This window comes from Cupressus sempervirens, chromosome 2 (genome assembly GCF_028749045.1).
Source record: "Cupressus sempervirens isolate cs-2001-9-10 chromosome 2, ASM2874904v1, whole genome shotgun sequence".
Classification (NCBI taxonomy): Eukaryota; Viridiplantae; Streptophyta; class Pinopsida; order Cupressales; family Cupressaceae; genus Cupressus; species Cupressus sempervirens.
In genome coordinates, this window is record NC_143119.1 from 140520932 (window position 1) to 140532555 (window position 11624).

The window sequence follows — 11624 nt, forward strand, 5'->3', positions numbered from 1 at the left end:
ACAGGTTGATGATTCTCCTCTAGATTCTCCATCTTCTGGTCCACTTTGGGCTAGACAGACCTTGCAGTTTGCAGGTGATTGGTTTGGGGATCCATCAGACACCAAGCAGACTCGTTCACAATTCAAGGATGCTCTACATATCTTCATTGCCACTGCCTCAAATCCACAATCCTTTCATGAGGCTTCTGGTATTTCTGAGTGGGATATAGCTATGCAGGAAGAGTATAGTTCCTTGATGAGGAACCACACTTGGGATGTTGTCCGTTTTCCCAAGGGAAGAAAACTTTTTCGATGTAAGTGGATCTACCGGACAAAATTTTCAAGCTTTGCTGGGGGTGTGGGATGCTTCATCTTTTGGGGGGGCCTCTTCCTCTCACTTGGAGTCCTAATTTTCTTTGGGGAGTCTCTTTTCTCTCTCTTTTGGGGGAATTTTATGTACATGGGTACCTCATCAGGCTTGACTTGCCGGGACCCATTTCTACATCCACCTAAGCTTCGCTTATGGGGGGGTGTTAGTGTAGTTTTTTATTTTTCTTATTTTGCTAGGTTTTTCCTACACTTGTAATAATCTCGCTTAGGTTAATAAAGCATGTCTTATTAGGTGAATGGTTGTGAGGTGTCACCTTCCTACATGTGAGCATCAATTAGCTATCTTGGGAAGATACTCTGCTATCTTTAGTCTGATAGATGGTTGCTCCTCATTGGTTGGTGTTGCCACCTCCTCCCTCTTCCTAGCCTATATAAGCATGCTACCTAGCTTGTATTTGTATCTCTTGTTTTTGCATCCTCTTAATGCTATTTTGCTTCCAGCATTTGCATTACTCTCTTGGAGACTAACTCTATGATGCTATTTTGATTTTGTATCATTTGCATTCATAGTTTAGATATTTACTCGTTGCACTAGTTTTTTGAGTTATTAATCTTTAAAAATTCTAACATATCTATGATTAAATTTTTTAAAATATTTTTTTGTATTAATTAAATCTCATTATGTTTAACAAAAATTTATTACATTGTAACTTTAAAATAATAATATATATTGAACTATATTTATGATTAAATTTTATTTTTATATATAAATCATTGAAATAAATTATTATTACATAGAAGTAGATATAATAAATTAGTTTGAAATATTGAATTAATTTATTTTTTAAGTCTAATATTGTTTAGTCATTGAGAAATAGATAAAATATTATTATATAATAAAATTAATTTTTTAATATTTAATACAAGAATATTATTATATAATTATTTTAAATTTTTTTGTATGGTTATAATTTTACTATAAATAAATGTAATTTCAAAAATAATTATTCAAATATACTTCATAAATTCTATTTGGTTATTAATTTGTAAATTTAATTAATATAATGTACCAACATAAAAATTAAGTAAAGGGCAACACATTATGAGATAATATGATAGCTACTATGGTTGGCTTATTCAATCCATGCATTCAATTCACACATAATGCAAACCTTCATAGGGAAAATATATAGGATAACCAAGCTTAATCTTGACCATATCATTGAATAAAATTGAACCTAATTCATTCTTATGCACAAATCCAATTCCCCTCAAGTACTAAAATGGAAGATTTCTCTGTACCTAACTAAAAATTAAACATAACCCAAAACTGAAGTCCATTGGGTGCAAATCTTAATTAAAAAAAAATTAAAAAAATTCAACCTAATTTATTTTATGCACAAATCAAATTCCTCTTAATTACTAAAATCAAACATTTCTCTAAACTTAACAAAAACTTAAATTTCATTAAACACAAATCCTAGTAAAACCCCAAAAAATTAAATCACAACACAAAACAAAGTTTAATTGTATACATAAATATAAATATATAAAGGCTAACTATCAAAATAAACTATTAGCCTTAACATTAGTGCTAGTAAATAAATATGAAATCTAGCCCTAAACCCAATCATACCCTAAATTTGAACTTAATTCAAACTGGTCATACACAAACGAAAATGAATTGGTTCCTTTTCATAATTGAATAATAAGCTAAATTATAACATAAACCCAACCATTACCTATTAAAAAAATGTCATATTGTACCCTAATGGTAAACCATGTCTTTTCAAACACATGAGAATGAAAATGTAAATGAAGTCTACCCGTTCAAAGAATTGAAAATTAAGACATGTTAATCTAAACCTAACCATGAAACTAAATATAATAATAAAGAACTATACTTTTACATTCAAACCATAAACCAAATCTTATCATAATATGAAAATAAATTCTATTTGATAGAGATTTATACTATATAATAAAATAAAATAATTTTATATATAATATATAATATATTATAATATACATTTTATCTAAATGCTACTAGTTATCTCTATATATATGTATGTATGTATTTATAATATGTTACATTATATATATATATATATATATATATATATATATATATATATATATATATATATATATATATATATATATATATATATATATATATATATATATATATATATATATATATATATATATATATATATATATAGAAAGTGGAGAGATATTGAGGCTTTAATTTACTCTAGAAAAATATTTAACATTAAACAATTAAAGCCTTGATATATCTCAGCTTTTTGTATATATTTTAATTTAACATATAATATATATAGCTAGTTAGTTAAATACATATGAAAATTAAAAACATAGATTGGAAATTAAATCTTAATATATGATTGGAAAATAAAAATAACTAGAAGGTCTTACAAAAAAATTTGTCAAAATTTTATTAAATCCACTCCACTCTCCCAAAAATAGCCTATCACCTAAATAAGTTGTGGCTTGAAATATGATGAACCTTTGCTTATTATCCTAACCTTATTGCTTTGTTTAGTAAGGTACCTATGCACAAATAATATTAATATTAATATTAGTATTTAATTATCAACCTCATTAACCCATATTTCATAAATTATTTTCATACAAACACGTCATTTTTTTAGCCAAGAGCCAAGATCTATAACAACAAATATTCTTCTTTAATATTTTACATATGAAAAACCTTCACATATTATCCCAACCTTATTTCTTTGTTTAATGACAAACCTTAACCTTGACATATTATCTTGACCTCATTCTTGTGGTTAGTAAGGTATCTATATAAATAATGATAGTATGACTTAATTCTTTATAAATACTTCAATTTCACTTAATAAATAAACTTTCAGCTATCCGTGCCCTAGACCAAGAAGGTGAAAAAAAACTTGACCTTGTTTGTCTCAAACCAAGAAAATGAAGAAATTTTCGACCCAATTTTGTATTAAGAAGATTGATAGTGAGGAAGATGCTAGCTAGGCTAGTACCCAACAATGTGGGTTAGTATATGGACAAAGGAAAAGAAAAGGTGGAGGTGGATGATAGTGAGGAAGGATTTGGGGAAGAGTATGGGGATTTTGAGAATGAGGATAGCTTATAAATGTCGACTAGTGGACAATCCAACCATTGGGACAACACCAAGACAATGCCATTAGACTTGACTTAAGATGCCATCAAGCTTGTTGAAGAGACCCGCCATGCTAAAGGTTTGTCACCATTGGGATGTCTGGTGGAAAAAAATGGTACTCAAGATGGATGGCGGTGATGATGAAAACTAATAGGACCTATTTAAATTCCCAAGTGAAGACTAGGGTGGCCTATATGCTTGGCCAATTGTTAGCTGTTTTTTATTTTTTATTTATGTTTTAAAACTTTAAGGCCCCGTTTGGTTGCTGGATGATGAGGGCCAAAACTGGGTTATTAGGGGTAAAACCAGGTTTTGCAGAAAAACATGGGCGTTTGGTTGGTTAAAATTATAACCTGGTTTTTAATTTCATCTTCCAAATTTGGTCAAAAATTGGAAGATGTTTCTTCCAATAGAAAGGTGGAATTCGAAATTAAAACCAAGTTTTGAATTTTATGATAGATTTTTTAATAATATTGTGGGGTCCACGATATATTCATCTTCCGTGTCAACCAAACGGACCGTTGACTTTTCAAACCACAAAACCAGGTTTTCGAAAACCTGGTTATAAGATAACTTGGTTATGCCACAAATTCATCTTCCCCAACCAAACAAGACCTAATATCTTTATTTTATTATTGTGAAGTCTTAATAAGAACTTATCTACTAAGTATACGGTATTACTATACTATTGATGACTCATTAAAACTGACCAAACTATTTTGTCTAAGATATTAACACTCTAATTTTACTACTTTTTAATATCACAACTAAACCAACTTATTTAAACAGCTTATTCTATAATGTAAAAATTAAAAACATATCTTCCTCCAACGAAGCACTCGACTATTCTCTTGGAGTGTCACCTCTTTATTCTGACATATTGTTTTGCACTCCCACAAACTATTATCTTATCACACAAACCAGATTAGTCTAGAAAACAAAAAGCTGGCTGAAGTCTTGTCCATACATTGAACCAAGCGAGAATGTTTCCCATACTGTATATATCATCTTATTGTTATATTTAACCCATATATAATATGAAGTTAGGAAGTTTCCACACACCTTAGTTTTGGGGTTATGGACAAAACAATGAATCCAAATATTAGAAAAGTATCAGCAATCATAGATATATGTCGCCTACAGCTATGAACAAAAGTGAACCCACACGAATGCCACAAATTATCAACTTGTGGAGTTGAATTAGTGGAATGCAAAGTAGGTAATGATCGTATCTGATATGTCGCAACTTGGCAGAAAAGAAGGGCTTCGCCTCGAGCCCAGTGATTTTGCCATATTAAAACACAACCCATTTGGTTTCTACTGGTTTTATTATGCTTAAAGCTACAGCACGTCTGGTCTTCTACTGGTTTCGATATGCTTAGAAAACACAACCCATTTGGTCTTCAAACTGGTTTTAATATGCTAAGAAAAACATAGCTCAATCTAAAGAACAGACTCATAACTGTTAGGGGTCTAATGATCGTGATGGTTTTGTGATAGATACCTTCTAATTACTGTTTATGAGAAGTTTCTAAAAATGATAACACATGTACTAATAGCTGATCACACATGTGCTAATAATTGATCATTTTTTAGCTTACTTGATTGTTGATAGGTCCATTTGTGTCAAAAGTACTATTTTTTAATGAGTGGCTATTAGGGAGGTGAACATAAAGGGTATCACTTCACACTCTATGGTCTCTACATAGAGATCCATAAATGTCCAAAATCTTAGCATTAAGCTCTTGAGTTACCTATGGAAGTACCCCAAAAAAATCGGCATAATTTGACTTTCTATTTAGAAGATCTATGGAAAGAGAGATACTGTATCGTTGTAGATCCTTCACTGCTTTTAAAAAGCCCTAAAAAATAATAATACATGTACCAATAGCTGATAACACATGCACTAATTGTCGATCACACATGTGCTAATAGTTGATCTGTTTTCTTGGTTGCTGATTGGTCCATTTTTGCAAAAAGTACTAATTTTTTTTTGGGTGAGCGGCTATTGGAGGTGAACATAACGGTTCCACATGAACATTTTGACATAACACTTTTTGACTACTTCACACTCTACGACTTCTATAGAGAGCATGAACACCTAAACCTTACCTATAAGCTCTTCAGTCACCTATGGAGGTTCACTAAAAAATTGACAAATTTCAACATATATATTCGAAGTTCTAGGTGCGCAAAGTTGGCCTAGGCAGCTAGTGGGTCTCTTCTCCTAATAGTTGATCATTTTTTAGCTTCTTGGTTGATGATTGGTCCATTTGTGCAAAAAGTACTAATATTTTTTAGTGAGCGGCTATTGGAGGTTGAACATAACATGTTTTGAGCCAATATTTTGAAATGACACTTTTTGCCACTTCACAATCTACGACTTCTACATAGAACTCTATAATTGCAGGAACACCTAACTCTTTAGTCACCTACAGAAGTTCACCAAAAAAAAAAGGCAAAATTCGACATATGAATTAGGAGTTCTAATGCACGAAGTTAGTTTGGCCACTACTAGGTCTCTTCCCCTAATAGTTGATCATTTTTTAGCCTTTTGGTTGCTGAGTGGTCCATTTGTGCCAAAAGTACTATTTTTCGGAGGATTGACTTTTGAGAGGTGAACACGATATCAGGCAAGTGTTTTAGGACCACCTCAAACTCCACTGTCTCTACAAAAAGATCCAATCCATAAATACCTTAGCTTCAAGCTCTTAAGTCACCTACTAAAATAAAGTACACCCATAAAATCAGCATAATTCAAGGTACAATTTAGAAAATTTCCTCTGGTGAGTTTCACGAGATAGGCAAAGGCTATCCGTAACTGGCACAGAGTTGGCATGGGCAGGGAAGTTGTGGGTCAATGAGGATCGTACCGTATTGTGGAGAGAATTGCAGAGGGGTGTAGTAAATGCTAATGGAAGGCTTTTTTCACTTGTATCAATAAATCCAGTGGTCTTTTGTGTTTGTATGCGAAGGTGGTTATGGCCTCGGGAGGGGAGTCCTAGTTGGAATGTCTGGCCATTGTTTGTCACGGTACAGACCTCCTTTTGACGTTTCTAGTAACTTTCTGATCACTGTAAACTTTTGTCTTTGACCTCCTCCAGCTCACGTGCCAGTCACAATCTTCTCTTTTCACTTCAAAAAAGCCTTAAAAAATCTCCGTATCTTGTTTCCCATTGAGCTCAGGTGAGAGGTGGGGTTTTGAACTCGTGGAACCCTTGTGATCTTGTTTACTTTCTTTTGGGTACGGTTTTATCGACTACTTATGCTCTTTTAACTGTTTTTGTTTGAAACAAGTAACTTTGTTATGCAAGAGTGGAAGCTTATACCTATTTAGGATATCGGCAGTGATAGATATGAATGGCTTTTTTGGTTGCCTTTCTTTTCTCTTCACTGTGTATGATCATGAGAGGAGATGATTAAATGAATGACACCGTGGGAAGATAGGTAGAGCTTCTTCTTTTCCTGTTGGGAATCATATGCTTATGGAATATTAGTAGTTTTGGATTGGATCATTTGAAGATCAGGATAGCAATATGGTTGGTACTGTTGAAGCAACTATGTCTGATTCAAGCACTTCTAGTGGAAGTAAAGATGGAGAAATTTTCAACTCTGATGTCTTTTACCCAAGTTTGTGTGATGAAGAACATATACCAGACAGAACCCAAATGAGTTCTTCTTACAGAACTTTCTCTGAGAGCAGTGGAGAAAATAATGCTACTGAGGTATGTGGATCTTATGAAGTTGTGGGTTTTCTTATGGCTTGGTTGTACTGATTGTATGATCTTCTCAAATGTCTTGTTTTATTGTTGGGCTGATTGATACATATGTAGGTGAACTTTGAAAGCTTCATTAACATTTGGTATCATGTTCTATGATTCATTCACTTCGGTTTATTGTATCCTACGACTATGATAGATTGTGATCAAAATATTTGTGAAAGTTTTTCATCAGTCAAATTCAGAAGCTTTCAAATTCAATGATATGAGCTTTGGATTTTCAGTGGCTTTATGATTTAGTTATGGTTGTATGATCTTCTCAAGTGTCTTGTTAGGCTGATACCTGTATATTATGTTGTTAAGTTGGAACCTGTATATTAATTATGTGGATTTGAAAGCTTCAGGATTTGACAATCTAAATATTTTTTATCCCTATTTCATTTTGGAACATACTTATGATTCATTATCTTCTTTAACTCAGTGTGTTTCTGATGATCATCATGAAGTATGATAAAAATAATCAATATACAAGCAATTATCACTCAAATATTTAAATTCATCTTCTTATTTTGCTATCCTTCTCTCTCATTTTGATGTTGGATCACAGAGTGTGATCATAATGAAAACATATACAATCAAATCCAGAGACACAATTTTATTAGAAATGCATTTTAGAAATCTAATATCATTAATTAAGATGTTAGGTTTCAATGTTATCACATTTCAAATGTACTTTTTCTTTTCAATTTAAATAAAACCTAAAACCTGTGTTACTGCAGCTAGTGTACAGATTGATAGATATCCACTTCTTCCTATTACTAGCATAGAAAAGTCTAATAAAGACATAGTTTGAGTTACTCATATTGAATGGGGAGTGCTTTGTGCAGGTGAGGGAAGCCCATATGCCATATAACTCAGAAGGTACTCAAGCAAATACCCACATCATGTCTGGGAGCACCCATAACTTCTCAGCGGATGGGCACATGGACAACTTTGAAGGAAGAGCTGAGCCCCTTTTTCCAAAGTGGAGGCTTCCTAGCAAGATAAGGAGGAAATTTACAACCACTGGTATTAAGGATCATGATTTCTCTATGCATGAAGCATCAAAAACAGTAGAAAATGCGAATGACATTGGTGATCATGTTGTCCTTCACAGTCCAAAGAACAACCTAAGGGTGTGTGTAGATTGCAATACTACAAAAACACCACTGTGGAGAGGTGGTCCACAAGGCCCAAAGGTAACAGGCTGCAGTCTACAATATTTATTATTTTTGTACTTATCATTATTTGTTGATATTAATTAGAGTTGAAATCAAGACCTTCCAGATAAGAGGTTCACAATTTACTGTTGTATTGTAGGCTCTTGCCTATTCTGCATACTTCATCTTATCTGACCTGGTTTTTGAATTTTTTTGTAAACAGTCGCTTTGCAATGCATGTGGAATTCGTTATAGGAAGAAAAGGAGGGCTTTGTTTGCATCTCTCAATCCAGATAAGGCCCAATCTGTCCCTCCTAAGAAAAGAATCCATCTTTTGCATACAGCAAAGAAGCAGAATAAGTCTTCCAAGAGCACCAGTGTGGGTGCATGCTCAAATCACCTCCCACTTCAAGTCAACAAGTTTTTTGCCTTCTACCAAAGACATGGGTTTGATAAGGGTATGTATGGAAATAGGTCATCCAGCATGCCAGACACAGGCAGCCATTCTGCATTTCAGAGAAGATTTGCACAAGAAGAGGAAGAGGCTGCAAAATTGTTGATGGCAATTTCTTATGGTCTAGTCTATGCCTGAGTGTTCACTCATCTTGATGATGGATCATAGAATATGATTCCGCTGCGTTTATGATCTAGTTGCTTCACTCCCAATGATAATAGATCATAAAATATGATCCAAAATATTGATAAAAAAGATGAATATTTTCATCCATAAACCTATGTAAACAGTAAAAGAGATGAGGGTCCCATGAGCTTAGGATTGTAGATCACATTTTGGTTCATTTCCCCCAACTGCAAAGACTAAGCAGCTAATAATTGGTTTTTGTATTTCCATCAGAAGGCGCTGTGGTAGAGCATGAACACTCCTTTAACAATTTGGTCTCGGAGAAAAACAATTCATCATCAATAATCTTGGCTGCCTCCATAACTTGTACCTCTTCAATGAATATCAATATGCATCTGTTTAAGAAGATATTTTTTACATTTATTAAAGGCATCATGAATGTTTATTACTTTGATTCTGTGGATCTTTTTTCTATAGAATTTATAATGCTTTCAAATTTGACTGGTTGAAATTTTTTTAGATTCATCGTTTAAGAGTGATTTTTTTAATTCAATATCATGAATCACATTATATGATTCATCATTTGACTGCTTAATTTTTTTCTATCAATGATATAGATCACACTTCTTTTCTAACAATATTATCGATCATACTCTCCCATCATTTTGAAAAAAAAAAACAGTTTTTTCTTCAAAAGCTGTATCTAACCAAATGGGTAGCTTTAAAAACATTGAAATTTGCATTTCTACAGTGCCTACTTTCATATTTGCTGATGGACAAAGTAGCTAGAAAGAAAATATATATAATCTGTGTCGATCATATACCAGTCAGGGAAAAAACATTATAACTTAAAAAAATGGTGGGTACTGGTTGAAATGGAAATGAAAGCCAAATTTAGTAGAACCTGCCACAACAGATTATTCATGGGGGAAAAATTAAAAAATTCTACATGGTGAACAAAGTCTTGCCGTGAGGATGGGACATAATATGTAAAACTACATTTGATTTGCTTTTGGGATAGCCCTATGAATGTTGTACGTGCCAGCAATAGATCTGTGCTGTAGATTTTATTTCATATAATTATTCGTACCAAACTTTTGGAAGGAGTAAAGGTTTTTCACACTTTGGTACTTGTTTATTGTCTTTTACCGTAGCTTTTTATTTATTTTGGAAGGTTATATTTATCATAATTATTATTATTCATTTATTTGTTGAAATTTATTATTATTAAATTTTTTAAGCTTGCATAGATTCAAATTTTTAAAAAATTCATATAAGAAACTTACAACTTTTCATTGTATTATAGACTCCTGTCTTTTTTCAAACAGATTATATATATGTATGTAATACTGAAATCTATGATTTTGATGTCAAAGTGGCCAAAATTATGGGGCTGACTCATAAGTACATACCAATTGAAAACTTATTATTAGCATACAATCTACAAAAACAAAACCAAAATTTGGCCTTATCCCCAACAAAGCCCCCTCCTTGCTGAAGAGAATATTGATGTGCTCATTGGATGTTTTAAGGAATTTAAAGCTTTGATCAACAATGTTTCTTAGAGTGTTCTCAATGCTGGAAACCATGTTATCCAACTCAAGAACCTTAGCCTCCATCTTGTAAAAGAAAGTCATGTTGATCAAAGACCCCATATTGAATCCCTCCTTATCAACACACTCATAATCCTTTTGGCTATTGGTCTTCCCCTCTAAGGCATCCATCCTGCCATTAATGTCATTGATCTCATGAAAAAACCACCTAATGGACCTAAACTTGTCCAAGAGATTGTTCGTGGCATTATGTTTAATATCCATCTTATATTCTTTATTGAAGCTACTAAGAATCAACATAGATGGATCAATCCTTAAGGTCGATCTCACTAGACTCCTCACTTCTAACCATCAAATCATTTTTTTCCTAGTGATTCCCAACCATGCGATATTCATGTCAAGATTTCTCCAAACAATCTTTCTCACCCTAGGAGGAGTGCAACAGTTAGCAGGAGAGTGGATCGGGTTATCCAACAATGGCTTCTAAGGAATCTTCTGAGGCAAATCATTGAAAACCATTTTATCCTCTTTACCATCCCTAAAATGCCACTAGGACGACTCTAGGGGAGACTCAAAAGCCTTCTTATTCCCCTTGTTGTTGGGATTCTTGTTCTTTTTCTACTACTTATTTTTCCTAGCCGAGGAATACTAATTCTATTTGTTGTTGATACAGGCTCATTTTATGTTTCCATGTCTTCATCTTCCTCATTATACTCATCATTCAAGGATATAAGCACCTTCTCTTGTCGTTTAGTCAAGGAGCCCTTTAACTCTTTTCTCATAGAAACCATAGGTTCTTTAGAAGAGGGGCATCTACCCTTAACCTTAGTAAAGGAATTCCCACAAAAATGAAAGTGATAAAACTCTAAAGAAAAAAGATATGGTTTTGACTAATTGAATGATTCTAGCAATATAGAAAATTTGATGATACACTCTTTAACATGAGAACGTCTATGATACTAATCACCATAAAATGTAACTCATGAGATAAATGCACACTCTCAAATTGTAATGCAAGGAATTGGCATTAGAGTTACACAAAGAAAATATTTGTTTGTGATAAAAATATGTAAAAGTTATTAGAAAATG

General features: G+C 32.8%; 1 protein-coding gene across 1 annotated transcript; it reads left to right on the top strand.

Annotated features, from left to right (window-relative positions):
* The first annotated feature begins 6774 nt into the window (after positions 1 to 6774).
* On the top strand, positions 6775 to 9405 carry LOC149571433 (uncharacterized). The gene is made up of 3 exons (XM_089809157.1): positions 6775 to 7209; positions 8091 to 8441; positions 8626 to 9405. Exons 1-3 carry the CDS (start codon positions 7021 to 7023, stop codon positions 8992 to 8994), a joined length of 909 nt encoding a protein of 302 aa, XP_089665283.1. The 5' UTR covers positions 6775 to 7020; the 3' UTR covers positions 8995 to 9405.
* The last annotated feature ends 2219 nt before the right edge of the window (positions 9406 to 11624 follow it).